At 33.5% G+C, this 21,203-nt stretch overlaps 1 protein-coding gene and 1 pseudogene across 7 annotated transcripts; one reads left to right on the forward strand and one right to left on the reverse strand.

Moving 5' to 3' along the window:
• Positions 1-2,498: 2,498 nt before the first annotated feature.
• Positions 2,499-12,128, forward strand: LOC101496222 (protein argonaute 16-like; annotated as a pseudogene).
• Positions 12,129-13,453: 1,325 nt separating this feature from the next.
• Positions 13,454-21,093, reverse strand: LOC101496551 (protein WHAT'S THIS FACTOR 1, chloroplastic). 7 transcript variants are annotated; one of them, XM_012716345.3, is made up of 11 exons: positions 20,933-21,091; positions 20,146-20,204; positions 17,286-18,933; positions 16,402-16,459; positions 15,222-15,327; positions 14,503-14,879; positions 14,334-14,415; positions 14,193-14,243; positions 14,036-14,110; positions 13,828-13,939; positions 13,454-13,749 (listed from the first exon to the last, which is right to left on the reverse strand). In XM_012716345.3, the coding sequence occupies exon 3, from the start codon at positions 18,897-18,899 to the stop codon at positions 17,424-17,426; it is 1,476 nt and encodes a 491-aa protein (XP_012571799.1). In that variant the 5' UTR covers positions 18,900-18,933; positions 20,146-20,204; positions 20,933-21,091; the 3' UTR covers positions 13,454-13,749; positions 13,828-13,939; positions 14,036-14,110; positions 14,193-14,243; positions 14,334-14,415; positions 14,503-14,879; positions 15,222-15,327; positions 16,402-16,459; positions 17,286-17,423. The 7 variants fall into 7 exon arrangements, with proteins under 7 accessions (XP_012571799.1, XP_027190831.1, XP_012571798.1 ...); XM_027335030.2 differs by having other exon boundaries at positions 16,402-16,472; XM_012716344.3 differs by having other exon boundaries at positions 15,222-16,459.
• Positions 21,094-21,203: the final 110 nt, after the last annotated feature.

Genomic DNA, 21,203 nt, shown 5'->3' on the forward strand with positions numbered 1-21,203 from the left:
TTTTAACAAAACACGAAGAACTCGTGTATGTGCAAGTTTTCTTGTAAAGTTAAAAGAGATAATATATTTATCTTTTAGATTATTAGATCTCCTCCTAGTCTATGATAATTCTAAAATATTTTTTAAGGGTTCATCCATCCCTCTGTATTTGTTCACTCGCCCCTAAATAACTATCGGAAACTAAGATTCAGTAATGTATTTTACTAAATTTTATACTATCGAAAATTGTGATATGGTAAAAAGTCAAAAAAATTAGTAAATATGGAGAGTTGAATGAACAATAACTGAACATTTTCAAAAATACAAGTGACAGTAAAATAGTAATATTACAATATAAGAATCGTCACATTCAAGTCATACTTGAACTCATATAGGTGATATTTATATAGCTTCTTGATTTCAAATTCGTGGCTTCAAAAATTTGTGGCTTCAAGACTGTTTCTTATTCCATCAGAACCACCTCAAAAGAAAACGAAACTACTAATTAGAAAAACATAATTTTTAAAATAAACTTAATTGTAGTTTTAGTCCCATATTTTTACTGATTCACAAAATTAGTTCCTCTATTTTAAAAGTCGACAGTTTTGGTCAATTTATTTGATTTTTTAACTAAAAAATGATCGTATGAGATATTTTAAATAACGTGACATATAATATGATGATGTAGAATTATTAACATCCATTAAATTGGAACAAAATGCCATGAAAACTTAGATTTCAACTTTTGAAATTTTTTATATTTTTAATTTAATTAATGACATATGAATAGTTAATGCATCTAGACTGTTCTATATCATAGAATTATATGTCGCATCCTTAAAAATATGAAAAATCGTCATTTTTTAGTTAAAAAATTCGTGAATTGACAATAATAGAGAAACCAAAATTGTAGTTAAACCTTTAAAATATTAGGAGAAACAAAAGTACTTGTCATGGTTTGAATAAAAAGAAAGTCTTACCTTACGAGGCTAAAAAATATCAAGATATTGTTGCTAAAGATAGTTCTTACGATAAAGTAAACTAACCTCAAAACAACAGCTAGAATAAGAGACATTACATCATCAAAAGAAAAAAAAAATAGGAGCTTATAAATATCCCCTAAAGCTAGAGTCACAATTTATTTACACAATCACTATTCTTAGATATGCTGAGTTATACAAATATATTGGAGAAAAAAAATGTTAGCTAGCGTTCTAAATACAATAATAACGAGTGGTGAAACTTTCAATTAAGTACAAGTATGAATGCCTCGACAATGTCAAAGGTCGACAGACTCGACACTATTTTCCAACTTTTACTCAAATCTTAATATAGTCAATAGTCCAACACTTAGCATTATCTCCATTATAATATGGTTACGGACATGTTGACATTCATTCCCTTTAGTCGAATCTAAACTTCATGCCAACTTTTACTTAACTTAGGAGAATTGCATTCTTCTTCACTTTGAAAACTAACGAGGTTGCTTCTATTATCCATCCAACAATTTTGAATTGGAAAAGGTTATGCAATCTAAAATTCTCCAATCTTGTTGGTAAACAAATTGTTTATGTGGTCATAATCCTCAACTTCAAAATTCAAGTCTTCAAATATATCCTCAAACCCATCATCATAATCATCTTCAAAAATATCAATCTCAATACCGTCGTCATAATCAATGTTATTGTGATCATGATTTTGATTAACATAACTCAAGCTGTCTATACCTTTATCCATCCTAGTTTTTCTTCTATATCTTCTCATTCGCTTGGACTCCCTCGCCAAGTCCATCCATTATCTTGTATGGATAAAATCTCATCTTTCTCCAATAAATAATCCTTCTCATCAAACTCCTCCACCAAGAAAATTGAGTCCATTTTCTATTTCTTACTCCTATAAAATAATTATGGATGCCTCATGGTCATTCTTCTCAACATGTTTGGGAGGCCAAACTCTTTTTTGAAATAGGTCAAATGGTCTATTAAAATAATTTTTTAAATAGTCACTATAAGAACCTCTCTTATAACAACACAACATCTCTTTTTGCCTCAATTGATTCCTTGACAAAACTCTCAGCGGGGTTCGTATAAGGCACACTTCTGACACTTTTTGAAATAAGAGCAAGAAATCTCAGTGAATCATCTTTAAATTAAGCCCCTTTCGAAGTCTCAATTAATTGAACTTCAAATGTCTGTCAACTATTAAATCAAGCCACTTTATCAACTATCATGTGAAAACTGAGAATAAAGTTGAAGCTAATGTAATTGAGATTAAAACAACTAAAAAATATATATTAGACATATACACTATGAACAGAAAAATTCTTTACATTGTAAATCAATCACAACCGTTAAATCATTATATATATTTTACTTTTACCATAAATATATCTAAAATTATACTGAAATATAATTGTGATTTACTTCTAAATATATTTTTTAAATTCAAATATATTATTTAATTTACTTTTACATTATTATAAGAATGTATGATTTTAGATTTTTAGCCTTTTATTAGGGGTAAGGTGGTAGGGAAGAAGTGAAGGCATTTTTTCCCTCTCTTTTTAGGTCCCTAAACGCACAGCACACTATGAAGAGTAGTAGTAAGAAAGAATGATGAGTCCGTTCCATTTCGAAATTCCAAAACCCAACCCTACAATTGCATTGCTACCTCTTCTCGGTACGATACCCTCTTCTTTACTTTGATCTTTAACTCATTAATTCAACAATTTCTTCTTTTTCTCCATATATATATATATATAATTCATTATCACCTTTTTTTTTGTTTAAATTCGGTATACATTATTACACTCACTGTCTTTCTGGAAATCCACTGTTTGTATTGCATCTTCTTATTTTCTGCGACCTTCTAATCTTACGGGTTTTCTCATTTTGCATTTCCCTATTTTCCTTTAATCACTGTTTTCTCTTTAAGAATCTTCCTAATTTTTCTCTAAACCATTATTTTAACCTATGCATTTCCAAATCTTCAGAAATTTGTTTAGGTTGAGCTATTGAAATGTGAATAATTCATGCCTTTTTTGTTTAGTATGCTTTACATTTCAAAGCCCTACTTATCTATGCTTCTATGTTTGAAGTGTATTTGGCTTAGATTTTACTGTCGTTATTGACTTTTATTGGCCTGTTGCTGTTTATTCAATTTTAGACAACAAGCACAAAATCAGCACCTTCAATCCATGTTGGCCGTACGAGTGTGATTTGCATGGAGTTGAACTTGAACCAAGCTGGCAAGAGCAATTTTCCAACTTCTTTTAAGCGGGCTCCATTTTATCCTGTGGTTTTTTGAATAGGTGGTCAAGGTTTCCACATCTCAAGGTTATTTCCATTTTAAATGAAATTTTAAATGAAATTTTAAATGGAACTATCACACTAACCCATATAAATTTAAATCCATTTTTGTTCAGTTAATTTGGCAGTACTAGTACAGTAATAATTACTTATCAATTATCAGTAATGTATGGTTGAAAGTGAAAATACAGCAACTGTGTTCAACACTAAAAACAGGAGCTGCAGAAGCCAATTTGTGCAATCTTTTTCTTTATTGATTGCATATAGACGAGGTGCTTTGTAGAAACACTGTTTCTTTTCTTCTGTTATTACTCCAACTGAGTATCATAATTGGTATACTACACTATCTTTTACTGAAATAGTACATTTGCTTCTTGTTGTTGGCCATGCAATGGTGTTTGATTGCCATGATCTTCAGCAATAACAACGAGTTCTTGTAGAGAACTTTTAGACAGTGCTTGTTTCATATGGATCAAACTAGCATTTGACTTGCTTTTTTGTGGAAAAAGTTTCAACCTTTTTTTTTCAATGAAAATCTTACAACTGGGCCACATTGTTGAAGAATCTCTTGAAACTGTAACTTATATATCTGTAGTTTTTGGCTTTCAAATAGTCTTTTCTTTTCCCAATTGATGTTTTAAAATGACATTTGTAGCAAAAGGAAATATGACGGTGAATTTACCTGGGATAGAAGAAGCTGCCAAGCCAACAGATTTACCTCCATCACCTCCTGATGTGATGCCTAATATAGAAACAGAACAAATAGCTCGCTCTTCCTATTCTATTATCAGTAGGCCTAGTGTTGGGACCACAGGAAAACGCATACCTTTGCTTGTAAATCTCTTCAAAGTTGCCGCTGATGCTACAGATGCAACCTTTTTCCAGTATAGTGTATGTCAAGTGATTCTGTCCTTTCAATTTCCCTTATATGGCTTTGGCTTATTGAAGGATTTCAGGTTACTATCACTTCGGAAGATAAAAGTGCCGTAGAAAGCAAGGGCATTGGGAGAAAACTGATTGATAGGCTTCACCCAACATATTCTTCTGAACTTGGTGGAAAAAGCTTAGCGTATGATGGAGCAGGAACTTTGTACACAGTGGGTCCTCTTCCACATAATAAATTTGAGTTTAAATTATTACTTGAGCAATCATTTGCAAAGTGGTAAGTTCTCTATATGTTTGTCTTTGTTTTGCCTTGTTTTCTAGTCTTGAAGCTTATACTGCATTCAAACTATAGCAGTAGTACTGAGAGTCCTGGTGCTAATGGAAGCCCTCCTGAGGAAAATAAAAGGTCAAAACGTTCTTTTCAGTCAAAGACATTCACGGTGGAGATAAGTTATGCTGCCAAAATACCCTTGGAGTCCATTGCTCTGAGTCACATGCTAATTCTCAGGATGCATTGAGGGTGCTTGATGTTGTGCTGAGGCAGCGGGCAGCTAACAGGTATCCGCACATTCTGTAAGGATAAAATTAAAGTAGTATCTTGAAATTGTGGTGTATGAGATTTAATCATTAAGTGCATGATCTAACATAGTTGAACCCTGTCCTCTGTGTGGAAAGAGGGTGTCTCTTGGTAAGGCAATCTTTTTTTCATGATGACTCAAGGAATTTCATCGATGTTGGAGGTGGAGTAACAGGAGTTCGGGGTTTTCATTCCAGTTTTCGTCTTACACAGGGAGGATTGTCTCTTAATATGGGTAGGAATGCTATCATACTTATCTTGAAACTTCGTCATCACAAAGTTGTATTATTTTCTCATTTATGTTTTTCACGTATTTATTTCAGATGTATCCACAACAATGATCGTAAAACCTGGACCTGTAATTGATTTTCTCCTATCCAACCAGAATGTGAAGGAGCCTCGTTATATTGACTGGGCAAAGGTGACAAACAACTAAATAAAGTTCACGACTCAGCAGTAGTAATTTTCTGAAAGGCATTTTTCTTTCTGGATATTCTGTAGGCGAAAAGAATGCTTAAAAATTTAAGGATACGTGCTAGTCATCGCAATCAAGAATTTAAAATTTCTGGCTTGAGTGAGAAACCCTGCATTCAACAACTGTAAGCGCTTTGTTTTTTGAAGGTCAAGTGTTTATTCTTTAAACTTTAAATCTAAGGTAAAGGGAAAACAAAAAGGTTATGTATTTCATGACTGGAAAAACACATAAACTTTTAGCTCTTCGGCAGTTTTAGTATGAAGTTAAAAAATGGAGAAAACAATAATGGGGAGCAGACAGTGGATGTTACTGTATATGAGTATTTTTCTGAACACCGCGGCATTGAGCTGATCTCTTCTGCTTACCTTCCGTGTCTTGATGTTGGGAAGCCAAATCGGCCCATCTTTTTTCCCCTGGAGGTTTGTTCAATTCTATGCCCGAATGGACCATGTTCTTGTTTTTTCCTTTGGAACAGTTACATCTGCTAATTATTTCTCCTCCTGTATCCTTTTGGAGTAGCTATGTTCACTTGTTCCCCTCCAGCGGTATACAAAGGCATTATCACCTGTCCAAAGAACATCTTTAGTAGAAAAATCACGCCAGAAGCCTCATGAAAGAATCAAAATTCTGACAAATGTATGGTTATAGATATTTGTATTTGTGTCGGTTTTCTTAATGATGATATATTAAAACTCATTAAATTTACAGGCTATAGGAAATTCTTGCTACGATGATGATGCTGTTCTTGCGGCATGTGGCATTTCTGTCGACAAGCAATTTACTCCAGTTGAAGGTCGAGTTCTTGAGACGCCAAAGGTAAGCATCAACTTGCAATATTGTTCACATTTTTGTGTGCACCGGGGAGCCAGAGAGAGAAAAATAACAGTGAAAGAGGTGTAAAGGAGTTGGTTTGATTCAAATAATTGAGAAATAAATGCACTCTAATACAATTTTCTTTGAGACACAGTTGAAGGTAGGTAAGAATGAGGACTGCTTCCCCAATAATGGAAGGTGGAACTTTAATAAGAAGGTATTGCATTATTCTTTCACATTCAGAAAGTATTCAAGGATTCCTCTTTCTTAAGACTTGTCTCAATTTTAATTGACTAGTTCAGTAGTTGATGGTTCTATATTCCCTTTTTACAGACACTTCTACGACCATCACATATTGATTATTGGGCTGTTGTCAACTTTTCGGCACGTTGTGATACTAGTTACTTAACAAGAGAGCTGATCAAATGTGGAATGAGCAAGGGAATTGTATGTATTATACATTTTCTAAGGTGTCATAGTATACATATCTGTCATCTTATTATTCATTTGATTGATTGACTCATGTACCTAAGTATTTTCACAGAATATTGAACGGCCATATTCTTTAATAGAGGAAGAAGCACTAATGAGAAAATCTAACCCTGTTGCAAGGGTTGAAAAGATGTTTGACCTGCTGTCATCAAAACTTACTAAAGAACCCGACTTGATTCTTTGTGTCTTGCCAGAGAGGAAAAACTGTGACATCTATGGTATTTTTTACAGCAAAACTTTCCAAGGCTTCCTTTATTTTGATATTTTTATTCACCTTGTGTTCTTTGCAAATTTTAGGGCCTTGGAAAAAGAAGTGCCTGAGTGAAGTTGGTGTTGTCACACAGTGCATTTCCCCTCTCAAGATCACTGATCAATACCTTACTAATGTACTTCTTAAAATCAATTCTAAGGTAAACTACTACTTTACAACCATGATATATTTAAATGCATAGCATCTACCTTAATTTGACTGGATAATATTATGCATAATTTTAAAAAATTTGTACTTATAATCTCATATAAGCTTGGAGGAATAAATTCTTTGCTGGCACTAGAGCATTCTGGGCATCTTCCCTTGATTAAAGATACCCCAACAATGATTTTAGGGATGGATGTCTCTCATGGTTCCCCTGGCCAATCAGATATTCCATCAATAGCAGCTGTAAGCCTATTCATGTTTTGTTTTTTCCCCCCTATTTTTGTTGTAAACAAACAATCACAATGCTATATTGGCCTTGCACCACAAGGTGTTTTGTTTTTTGGTCATCTCTACAGCACATTCTGATTTATAATGTTGGATTGTAGGTTGTTGGATCTCGATGTTGGCCTCTAATTTCAAGGTATAGAGCATCTGTGAGAACACAGTCACCTAAGGCAGAGATGATTGATGCTCTATTCAAACCTTTGGATAATGGGAATGATGATGGCATTATCAGGTTTGATTGAGTAAATATATTGAACTATCGCTGTTTTGTATTTATTAGTGGAAAATGCAAACAAAAAAAGTATCCCAAATTTCATCTAATTTTGAACTAGCCAATTTAAGATCTCATGTCTAGATATAATGCTCAACATTTTGAAACTTGCAAAAGAACCATAAAACTTGCAAACCAACCATTCCATGCATTAGTTAAATGAAGACAATCCTTCACGGGACTTGGGATGTGCTGATCAATAAAGAGGACAATATCTAATTGGTTCATATTAGCCATTTTTTAATATCATTTCCCTTGTAATTTTAATTCTTTTTGACCATTTGACTGTTTTTAGTAAAGTGTATAACTGATGCGATTAATATTTGACGGGGTAGTTGCTTCCTATGCACTATATTTTACTGCATTGTGATTAATATGCAATTAGTATGTGTATGAAACTATAGTCCTCCCAATTCCCTGCAAATTTTAAACCATGGCTATGAGCTTTATCAAACTCTAGATACCGTGATAGAAACTAAGATTTTAATGAAATAGAGAGAAATTGAAAGTGAAAATTTAATGCTTTTTGAAATTGATTTCTAACTTAGTAACTTTTGTGTGTAGAGTATATATTCTACAGCAGTGTTTATACCTGAGTTTCAGCTTGTTAAGCAATCCACTTATGAGACTCAACAGAATCTTACGTATCCCTAACTATTTGACATTTATCTAAGAGAACAATCACAGAGTTGGAATGTTCTAGAAGTTAACATAATTATGCTATAGTTTTCTAGAAGTTCTGCAGACTGCAACACACATGAGCACTGTAGATGTGATGTGTACATGTATGGAGACATATCGAACATTTAAATGATATTTCCTTGCAGGGAATTGCTTCTAGATTTCTATAGTTCAAGTAATGGATGCAAACCAACTCAAATTATTCTCTTCAGGTTTCATTCTATCACTGTTAAGTTTGTTTGATATCCAGTCATGTATGTTTGTTAGGTGAACTAGCTGTTTGTAGGCCAGATGTTATGTAACTACGATATTTTTGATAATGTCTATTATAATATCAAGAAAATATCAATGCATGGTAACATATTTGTATTTATTACACGGAAATAGCTGAAGTTTCTTCTCCACTTTTTTCATTTGAGAACATTTTGTAATGTTGTGGGTGAATTATGCGAGAGATGATTCTTCTGTGCATGTTCTAGAATTAAGGGCATATATGGTTTGAGAAAAGTTATCTGTTTTATATACCCCAAAAAAAAGTTATCTGTTTTAGTTTCCTATTAATTATTTTTATTTGTAATACTCTCCATTGTTTCCTGTTTTGGAAAATCTGTTTAAGAAATAGGGAAAACACAAAAAAAAAAAGCTTTCCATTGTTACATGTGCAGTTATCTAAAACAAGGTTAAGCCCTAATCAACTAAAATTAAATGAGGGTGTTATATGATATCTATGTGGGTTAATTAGTGTGTAAAATCTCTATTTATGACATTTGGTGAGGTGATGGCTTATAAGCTATTGGTGCTAGATACAGCTAAACAGCATCCGGTGTTCTAACTTTCCCACCTTAAGAGAGTTATAGGGAATCATCCAGTGCAACTAGCAAAGACAGAGTAAAATGTTCTACAATGCCAATGCCAATGCCAAAATGTCGATTCTCAGGGTCGTGCAATGATAGGGACTTGGGTACTGGGTTGTCTTAATGTTTTTGGAGGTCTTGTTCAAATCTAAAAATTAGACCCGAAAATCACAAAACCCTAACATCAAGATTCTAACATTTGGGGTGATCGGTGGTGGCGCCTGGTAGGCTGTAGCCGCTGAAACTGAGTATTTATTCTAGGTATAGGTACAAATATGAAATTTTAGAGTGTTAAGTGTACAAAATTAAGGATGTTAATGCAATTTTTCAAAGGTTGGAGTATACTATACAAAAATTTGAAGCTCTGTGCCAATTTTCCGATTGCACAAATTGATTGACAGCCCTGCATGGGTATTATGGGCTGCCTAAGTCCCACATTGAGTAGTATGAGATGCTTGATGGAGTTTCTAAGTGGCTTGCTTTTTTTCCCTTGATAGCTAGCTTTTAAGAGAGGATTCCTCTAGTGCTTGGATATTTATTAGATTATACTTGCTACTTAATCAAATCAGTAACAAATAATACACACATACATTAAGTGTCTAATTCTAATTTCGAGGAAGCTAATGATATTCAGTAAAATATGAGTAAATTTATGTGTTTTTTGTGTCTCTAATGAGATCACACACCTTTCTATTTATAATGATGCTGCAATAATTACATTGAATGTCTAGGAAGTTGTATTGACTAGGACTACTAACAATTAGCCTAGGATGTTGCACAATCAATGAATAATTATAATATACACTGAATTTTAACACTCTTCCTAAAGTTAAATCTTATTATGCTTTAACTTAGTTACATCAAAATATTTTATCACAATAAAAAATGAAACTAAGTTTGACAACTGTTGGACTAGTTTGAAAAGAGAAGGCACCATTAATGATTCATGAGTGAAATAGCCACACTGGATTGATCATCGGTGGCAATAAAACGCGCCACGAATATGATTCATATGTAGGAGTAGAGTCACCACTAGATTGATCGTCGGTGGGAATAAAATGATTGTCTGAGCAAATGGTACCTTATTCTTAAAATTAAGTTCTCATAACAGCAAATACAGTGCGGAAGAGGGAGTTGAAAGATGAGAGGTTGTTGAAAAATCACCAAATCATGAAAAGACCCGCAGAAGGTGGCCGGAGACAGGTGCATGCGCTCTCACACACAGATTTGGTGGAGGCACGTGGGACCCACGCGTAGAGAAGACGGACGCCCATGTAGTGTCAGTTGCGATGGGAAAAGCACCGTCATGCTCGCCGGAGGATTGCGCGGCGGTGTTTGTTGGTTTTGGATGGTGGATCTCACTGGAAAAGCATAGTACTACGGAAAAATGTTGGTTATGGTGCAGCTGTAAAAATGCAGAGTTGATAGTGGTAGCACACCGGAAAGAAAACGTGCGGTGGCAAAGAACAAGGGCACACAGTAGTATAACCATATTTTTACAGATATATCTAATTATTAGTTTATGTTGTGCTGGTATTTGATGAATGGTTATGAAGTTTAAGTTGTTTTTTTGGAAATGGACTCACTTTTAGTCACTTCAAATTCCTTTATCTCTTGTATGGTTTTTATTTACTCTCTGATATGTTTTCTTGTTCAGGGATGGAGTTGGTGAATCACAATTTAATCAGGTTTTGAATATGGAGCTTAACCAGATAATAAAGGTTGTGTGCAACCCTCCCTTTTTTGTTGATCAATTTGATTATCTGATTGGTTACTCCTATCCTTGAAGTTAGTTGTTCATTGTTCCTTGCATTTATTTGGGTTCAATTGTTTTGCACGGAAAAAATATCTAATAGCCTTCTATATAGCTTTTTCTTCTTACTAGCATTTTTAAAACAAAATTTATCTAAAGAAGAACCTAATTGAATCACCAACCCTATTAAATGACATCCTTTGCTGATTAATTCTAGGGTGACGATAAACTGTTGTAATTACAGGCCTATGAACATCTTGAGGAGGTTGATGTTCCCAAGTTCACTGTAATTGTGGCACAGAAGAATCACCATACAAAGCTGTTTCAAGCTAATGCTCAGGAAAATGTTCCTCCTGGTATTGTACTTTCGTGTCCTGTATATATACAAACTTGTGGGAACATTTTATCATAAATTTTCCTCTACAGGGACCGTCGTCGACACAAAAATCGTGCATCCAAGAAATTACGATTTCTACATGTGTACTCACGCTGGAATGATTGTAGGTTTTCCTCTCTAGTTTCCTCACTTTCTTTTTCCTGTTATATTGATTTTACAAGCATTAGTAGAGCATATGGTACCAGTGAAATATCTCACAGCCAGTTGATGTTTCACCTGTTTAAACTTTAATGTGCCTTTTCTTCTCCATTAGGGAACATCTAGGCCTGTACACTATCACGTGTTGCTTGACGAAATTGGATTCTCACCAGATGGCTTGCAAAATTTGATCAATTCGCTGTGTTACGTGTATGCATTCTACCACTTGTTTATATATCATGTTTGACCTACCCCCATATTTCCTTGCTTACTAGATTTTTTCTTAATTTAGGAACCAAAGGAGCACAAATGCAACCTCAATTGGTATGCCATCAGAATTTTCTTTTGCATGACAATGTTTGAATATATATATTTTTTATTAGTTTCCCCTTGAATTTTTCTTCAGTGGCACCTATATGCTATGCCCACCACGCTGCAGCTCAAATGGGACAGTTTCTGAATTTTGATGATTTATCAGAAGTATCTTCAACTCCTGATTCAGAGGGAAACGTCCCCATTCTAGAGCTTCCAAGATTGCATAAAAATGTCAAGACCTCCATGTTCTTCTGTTGAGAATGAAAAGTAAATACAATTTTGATTGACCAGTAAAAGTGTGTAAATATATGTGGGATGTACAGTTAACCTAGATGGCAAAGACGTACCCCAAATTTTGTTTAAGAAATCTCAGTTAGGTTGTGGGAAATATTGTTATTACCATGACATCAATCATGGTAATATTGTGTTTCACATACTTCTAGCTTTTGTGCATACATTACTTGTTTTGAATCAGCTGTTTCCTCTACCCATCTTGTGCTAATGCCTCGCTGATATGCAAACTTGCTCTAGTGGTTTGGATCATTTTGGTTTCTGATTTAACTATTTTGGTGTTGGTTACTAGAACGAGAAATGAATTTCTAGTACTGAGGGGAAACATTTATCTAGTTGACAACCTCAATAGGTTCGTCGCGTAAGTGGTTTAATACATCTTGTTGGAAACCTCAATAGGAGGAAACGATATGTTTGGTATTGATCACTATCCTTTGAATGGCCGGTAGGTATTATTAACAAATAGGCAAAATATAATTTGGTTATTTAATTGTATCAAAATAATCATTTAATTTTTCTCATAAATGGTCATGCATCTACAAAATAGTATTAACCGTTTAATATTAATAGTTAATATTATTTACTTAATTCTTTAAAGTGAAATTATTCACTGTAGAGGAGGAGTCAAATGTGAATGTTATGATGTTGCAAACCCAAATAAAATTTAGTTAAAAATTAACTTAAGAGTAAATTATCATTTTATCCATTAAAGTATAAGATGGTGTCATTTTTTTTTATCTCTTGACTAAAAAAAAATTAAATTAGTTCTTAAAATATTAAAATGTTAATTTAGTCTTTGATGTTATAACGGTTTGAATAATTTGATAGTAAGCTATATCTTTCATTAACTATTTTGATTATTTTGTTGAGTGAGAGATACAAAATACATTCAATTTCTTTCGTTCATTTTCAAACTTAGAAATTCAACAAAAGAGAATTATTTATAAATTGCTTTCAAGATATTATTATACGTGTCAAAATAACTTATAAATTAACTACTAATTACATTCTTTAAAATAAAATTGTTAAACAATAATTTAATTGTGTAATCAATCACGTTATTGTTAAATACCATGTTCTAATTAAAGGTCACTCATCTTCATTGTTACATAAACAAACATCAAAACGTGCCTACCTGCAAGAAGGGTTCATCTCATTTATCATTATCCGAGTAATCCAAGCCTCTCCAGTCTTGCAGAACATGTTAAGTCATTGGTTAATATTAGTGTTGGGTACATTAAGTACGTTCTCAAATGTTGCTTTGTTGAATTTGTGTAAAACTAAGTAGTTTCAGTATTATTTAACACATGTCTCATATTATGAATTAGAATAATGTTTGATGTTAAACGTAGATTATTGTAAACAGTAAATTATCATCAACCATCGCCCATGATTTCTATTAAAACTGCACTTAATAACTTTAACTTTTTTAATAACATTATACATACACATTCTGCCATTCTTGTGAATAATACTTCGTCCTATTTAACAGTGCTCTATATGATTATATAGAAGTGTATATATCCACTTGTAAACTTATATAAATATTTATTTACTGCTGTTTGGTAAAATTATCAGTGGTCGTTTAGCGTCACCCAACTATTTTGGGTGTCAACAGTTTCTTAGATATCAATAACTCTGCAACTATTATTTTTTACAAGCTACACCAAAAACTGCATAGAAAATAATATCATTTTGATAAAATTTACATTTTTAATTCTTCAAAGACCAGTTAACTTTTAGCTACGTCAATGTGCAGCTCTATCATTTTATTTTCCATCCTCTCTGATATGACAACAGATCGACCACTGCTTAACCTAATAAGGAAAACAGTTCGTAAGTGAAATTTACTATACATATTTCAAGTAAAACACGCATAATAAGTTTTAAGTTACCTTTCCTTGTAAAGAATAGGATATATGCGGGTAATTCTAGCCAACATTAGAGGTACTATACCACCATTGCTTTTTATGCACCTGAAAGCCAAAGGTGGACCAGCAACTTTACCTACAGATTGGTTCAGGAAGATAAGCTCAAGGAACAAGATGCTAATTTTCTCTATAACTTAAAAAGAATGACATACACAAACTAAAATATGCTTACAAAATCCTAACTGCTCTGCCCAATGAGTTCTATATGTTCCATTTATGTGAAGCAATAAACTAACCGTTGATGGACCTAAAATTAGAACAAAAATTCAGGAAAATATCCAACAGGAATACACATACACACAAATACTCAATCATAATCCACGAAAAACCTCAAGAGGTGAAACTGGCCCACTCCAGCCACATAATCCTGCTCCCCAGATCTGCATAAGGAATACGAAATGAAAATTCAATATTATCTGTGTTATAGTCAAGTAAAGTAAGATAAACAACAATACATGCCAGCACATTACCCGAAGCTTCTGTCCTACAAACAGTCTTCCAGCAGCCAGTTGCTTGGACAATGGAACATCTAAAATGGCATTTATTGAATACCTGCGAGAGAAAACCACTTTATGTTCCAAGGAACCTCTTATATTCTGAAATCAAAGATTCCTACAGCGTGCAAGTTGAAATTCTTACCATCCATCAGTTAGTTCAACCTTTATTGCCTCCCTGGTTTGTGCCTCAAATGTTGTCTCACTTTCAAGAACGAGATCAGAGTGAATACTAGATATGCAGAGTCATCATTGAAGAAGGCAGTGCATCCTCTTCATGAATTTTCTTGATGGTAGACCGGTGGCCATGATTAACTTCTCTTTAATATCTATGCACCAAATGCATCATTAGTTTTATTTTATAGACGTAAAATATGTTGTCTAAGAGCAGTTGCATATCTGTACTTCAGCTCCTCAAGAACATTTGATACACTCAGAAATTTTCCAGAACATCTAGCTGGATAGCATCTCTCCTAGCATGCCAGTTTCCATACAATCCACTTGTAATGATTCAAGACCCACCTAGAGAGATGTGCAGCGGAGGTGTAAAACTAAGCCAATAGAGACTAGGAAAAATCACATCGTTTAAGTAAAATGCGATGAGTAATACATAACACATCAAAGAATCCTCCAAGTACCAAACTCCCTTAAATTATTAAATTTAACCATAGAGGAGCTCTTATAATCCACATAAAAATTGAATATATCAAGTTGCAATTACTTTCTGACATGCTTCAACTGCCTAACTGACCTGGCCTTGAATCATATCATATAGATTAAAAAATTACATAGCAAAATTATTCCTTTAACAGTTTCCATAGCAACTGGAATCAAAAGTCCAGGTTCAGGAGAGAAGCAATTTACTCTTTAGAAGCAAAATGCAAGGAAACTCCGTGTTGTGCCAATGGATGAACAAAAGCTTCTGCTCCCATACTGTTATCAACAGACCCATCATGGAATATGTATTCTCCTGCATTACCTGATGTTATCTGTCTGACTGGGTTGGGAAAAAGCTGCAACAATTTTAACTTTGGTGTACAAATCATAATCAGTACTACTCAGTACGAAGATCCTAGAGAATGAGAAGATGGTAAACAACAATGATCATATACTATTTACACTGACCACTTTCCGCTCTAACTTCAGGAAGGCACCATAAGTATAGAAAAATGTATTACGAGAAAGTAAAAATTTGTTAATTTTGTCTCACGTAGGTGGTTCGGTTGGTAAGCTAAAGGGCACCGAAAAAGTATTGATAATAATTTTTCACCATTTGCACCAACTACTTAACCACTAAAATTTTCTTATATAAAAATAAAAACTTGTATACTTGAGAAATCATTCCTTGATAGCATGATAAAAAAAAAAATTAAAAACTGTAAAACATGTACTTTTTGTAGCATAAACAGTTAGCAAATAATTCCTAAAATTTCTTATCAACCTGTAAGCTTTAAGACCATAAATCAAAACAATTTAAGGGTCAAACATCTATTAAGGTACTGTGGAATCACAATAGCATCCCTTGATTCAAAGACTTTCTATATTGGATCTTTACCAAAACATAAAGAACTCGTGGATATGCAACCTCTCTTGTGCGGTCAAAGGAGACACTATCCTTATCTTAGACCATTAGATCTCCTCCTAGTCCATGATATTTCTAAAAAGTTAGGATCTGATAAAAAGTCGAACAAACATGGAGGGTTGGATATGCAATAACCAACATTTTAGGGATACAGGTGACAATAAAATAGTACTATTACAACATAAGAATTGTCTCATTCAAGTCATACTTGAACTTATACACGTGATATTTATATAGATCCTTGAATTCAAAATCGTGGCTTCAAGACTGTTTCTTATTCCATCAAACCACGTAAAAAAAAACGGAGTTAGAAATAAGAAAACATAATTTTTAAAACATTAGAAGAAACAAAAGCATTTGCCATGGTTTGAAATTTGAATAAAAAGAAAGTCTTAGCTTATGAGGTTAAAAAAATTCAAGATATTGTTGCTAAAGATCATTCTTATGACAATGTAAACTGACCTTAAAACAACAGTTGGAATCAGAGGCATTGCATCGTCGAAAGGAGAAAAAGAGGATCCTGTAGATAACCCCTAAAGCCAGAGTCACAACTTATTTACAAAATCACTATTCTTAGATATGCTATGTTATAAAAATATATTGAAAAAAAATGTTGGCTAGCATTCTAATACCATAATAATGAGTGATGGAACTTTCAATATGTACAAGCTAGGTAGTTAATCCAGATAGCTGTGCGTCGCGGCCAACCCCAAAAGTGGGATAGCGCGATAGCGCTTTTCGGGATAGGCGGGATAATTGCTACTTTTTTTAACAAATTACATGAATAATATTATATAAATCTATATTTAATGCAAAATTAACAAATAACTCAAACTCTGAAACATTAATAATTAGTAATAAGAATTTACAAGTCTTACTCTTAGTCAAAACATACATTGAAATGCCAACAAAAGTCAAGGAAATAAAGATGATGCATATTGAAGTCTTTAACACAGTAATAAAATAACTAAATATTAAAACTCAAATGCATGTTCTAGCATAGGAATCAAAGATAAGCATCATCTTCATTAGTATATTCTACTTCTTCTTTTTAGGTGAAAGTAGAAACAATAAAACAAAGGAAAAACTAATAGCCGGATCTCGCTGAGAAATGTTGGGATTAACTACGCCGAGATAGCGGGATCTTGCCCAAATCTCGTCGAGATCTTGTTTCACACTGTCGCGGACACGCCGTCGCGGTCAGGCATTGTACCGCACCAGGACAGCAGGATCTCGCCGGAAAACGCTGGGATTAACTACCTAGTGTACAAGTACAAATGCCTCGACACTGTCGAGGGTCGACAGACCCGACACTTTCTATTTTCTAACTTTTACTCAAATCTTACTATAGTCAATAGTCTAGCATAGACCATTATCTCCATTGTAATATGGTTACAGGCAGGTTGGCACTCATTCCCTTTTTCCGGATCAAAACTTCATGCCAGCCTTTACTTAGGAGAATTGTTTTCTTCTTCACTTTAAAACTACCAAGGTTGCTTTTGTTCTCCATCCAAGCCATTTTGAATTGGAAAAGGTCCTGCAGTCCAAAATTCTCCAATCTTGTTGGCAAACAAATTGTTTTCGTGGTCATAATCCTCAGCTTCAAAATCCAAGTCTTCAAATATATCCTCAAAACCATCATCATAACCATCTTCAAAATTATCCATCCCAATATCGTCATCATAATCAATGTCACTGTCATCATGATTTTGATTAACATCACTCAAGCTGCCAATACCTTTATCCATCCTAACTTTCCTTCTATCTCTTCTCATTCTTTTGGACTCCCTTGCCAAGTCCATCCATTTATCTTGTAAGGATAAAATCTCATCCTTCTCCAATAAGTCACCCTTCTCATCAAACCCCTCCACCAGGAAAACTGAGTCCCTTTGCCCTTTCATACTCGTATAAAATAATTCTGGATGCCTCACAATCATTCTTCTCAACTTGTTTGGGAGGCCAAACTCCTTTCTGAAATGGGTCAAGTGGTCTATTAAACTCCTCTTTTCAATCGTCATTCCAAGAACCTCTCTTATAACAGCACAACATCTCTTTTCTGCCTCAATCGATTCCTTGGCAAAACTCTCAGCAGGGTTAGTATAGGGGCACACTTCCGGCACTTCTTCAAACTTGAGCAAGAAATCCTGGTGAGTCCTTTTCAAATTAAGCCCCTTTCGAAGTCTCAATTGTTTGAACTTCAAAGGTCGGTCAACAATTAAATCAAGAGATTGGAACACCGGAGGTGGTAAAGGCTTTGCCAAGTCGCTATCCCATGATACAAGCTCAAGTGCACAGCCATAGGAAGTGTCCACGACCTTGAATTTGTTTGGGTGGTCATTGCACAACCGGGATCTGAAATTAGAAGGGAGACCAAGATCAGGAGCCAGGTGAACCAATTTTGACAATAGTAACCGATGGTAAGAAGATAACATAAGAAGTTTATGGAGTTTGTTTGCCAAAATTGTTGAAATTGAAGATTGAAGACTCAATTCTTCAGCTGCAAGGGTGGCTGCAGCCGGAGTTAAACGAACACAGAGTTGGGGATATAACTTTGTTGCATTGAGAGGTGTGGGTGGCCATGGGATAGTAAATGGTTCGAAAATGGATGGATATCGATGGATCATAGCAAGTAAGGAACGAGGCTTGTGAAGGGAAAGATAAGCCCTACATTTGGACAAAATGTGAATTGGAAGATAATGTTTTGGTTTAGAAAGTAGCAAAGTTTTCAGCTTTTGAACAAACCGGATTCTGTTCTTCATGATAACATGTCTATCAAGAGTGCGGTCACGTACAATTTTAAGAGAAGAACGACAAATTGAAACAGAGACATTTTTCAGGTTAAATGTTCTAGGTTTTCTATCGATAGAGAAGGATGAAAGTGTTGTCCCAGGAAGAAAGGTGGAACTTAGGGAAGTTACAGGTCCATTATTGCTGACAAAGAAAGGACTACACAATGCCATTTTTAAGGCTTCAACTAACAACACCACAGTGAACCTGAAAATGAAAATTGTAATGAGATATAGAGAACATCAATTTACATTTACATAACATGGAATGCTGGTTCCTATTGTATTGAAGATCTCATGGAAATTTTCCCGACACAATTACACAGCAAGATTAATTAAAACGAATAAAAACAAAAACCCTAAAAATTTAAATTTCACAGTTAAAATGCAGTGTCACAGTAATATCAAGAAATAAATGTTATGACTCTTAGTTTTTTACACCAGTGCAACACACGACGAAAATGGGGCTTCGCATTAAAAAACCTAACAGATCATGTTTTGCTTACTTGTTTTCTAACTTTTTTACTAATCGTTTTGCTCACTCATTTTTTCTATTCACGTCGTTTTGCTTATTCTATTGATTAGTTTGTTTTTTCTTTTATGGTTTTGAATAATTAATTAATAATAATAATTGTTTAATAATTTCTCTCATTAGTTCCACTACCTCCATTTGTAATGATTAATTGCTTTTCAACTTTATGACTTTTTATTGAACTAATGAGAATTTTTATGTTAAAGTTATTTTTCTTAATTTTAAGGCATAATTTTGTCTATTTTATCTATTTTGTTCAAAGATCTTAGGTAGGATCTAAACATGGATCAATGTTGTAGTATATTAATTGTTAAAAAAAGATAGATCAAAATCTAACAATAAAAGATACGTGAATAATGTTTGAAAAGTCAAATAGTTTATTCTTTCTCTTGCTTAAAGAGATCATCTGATCATCCTGCAATCTTTCTTCCTCACACTGAACCTAACCAATTGAAGTACTTCCTCCAATTTTGACATAATCTTTGAAACTGACGTACCGGACACAAACCATGCCTCGCCAATCATTTTCTCAAACAATCCAGAAAGAAAAAGACCTTGAAAAAAAGATAAAATATCAAAAGCATTTAAACCTCCTTCTATTCACAACCTTAAAATCCTCATATTCTGATTTTGACATTGATGCTAATAACATTATACAGCCAACATTTACATGACTATCATCAACATTCAATACGTTACTATCATCAAGTTCATGTGAATTTAGACTACAAACAAAATCATCAAGAAACACTACATAAAGATAGCACCTACATAAATACATTGGATAACTAATACAAAATTTGTTATGACCTTCAATTCAAACATATATTTGAATGTTACTTTTACGATAGCCCTCTTTATAGCAACTGCAAAAGTAATTAATTTCACCTTGTATGGACGCATTCTCCTTCTTTAAGCCCGCCTTAGTATCCATTCAAATTGAGGACCTTTTTAAAACCAAAACAAAGTTGTCAATAAATTAAGCTTCCAGCCTTTAAATGGCATATATATAACTTCATTTTATAATAGATACAAATGCATGACAAATTTTCCATACATATTTAAACTAATGGAAAGCTATGAAAACTTTAGAAAAAAAAGGAAAACTATGAAAGCAAGCATTTGCAATTGTGAGTTCTTATTTCAAATAGGAGCATCAAAGCATGCACATATCTCCATTAAGCCATAAACTCAATAGTTACTCTTCAGGCTTGGTCATGGCCTCAAAAACCATTAAAAAAGTTCTCATTTGCTCACCACCTGATAAGAAATACTTACATTTGACATTCTGCCTATTAAAATCATATATTTTCCCCTTATTTAAAAAAGTTTAAAAAGAATATATACCCTTTTATTATAGATATTAATTAATAATTTGTAAGGAATCATGCATTTAATGAAATGAATCTGAAGAATATCCATTGTGAAAATCAGTAAAAAGAAAATCCATATTAAAACCCATCAGGGAAAAAATTACAAACAATCTAAACACATGAGTGAACAATTTAAATGCATGAATCTGAATCCACTCTCAGACTGATGAAAAAAAAAAAAAAAAAAGACATATTGAAGCAAAACCCTCTACTATCTCAAAACCCGTAACCATGTTGTGAGTAGAAGCAATAGCATATTGAAGGTAAAAAAAATGAAATAGAAACAGGGTGAAAGTCCTAACCTACACGAGACCTCATCGTTCCTTCCCATTGTTAACAATCTGCTAGGAGAAACATTGAAGAGAGTAAACAAAAATGAAGAGAGGGAAATTGTTTACCTTATCCGATTGGATTAAAGAATATGTTTTTGGGTTAAATTTAAATTTACAAACATGCTTTATAGGTCCAATATTTTGTAAATTTTGGAAAAATAAATTTAAAAGTTTTTTGATTTTTTTTAAATATAAAAAAAATTAAAAATATTTTTTCTCAAAAAAATTTGTTAAAAAAAAA

Source organism: Cicer arietinum, chromosome 5 (assembly GCF_000331145.2).
Source record: "Cicer arietinum cultivar CDC Frontier isolate Library 1 chromosome 5, Cicar.CDCFrontier_v2.0, whole genome shotgun sequence".
Classification (NCBI taxonomy): Eukaryota; Viridiplantae; Streptophyta; class Magnoliopsida; order Fabales; family Fabaceae; genus Cicer; species Cicer arietinum.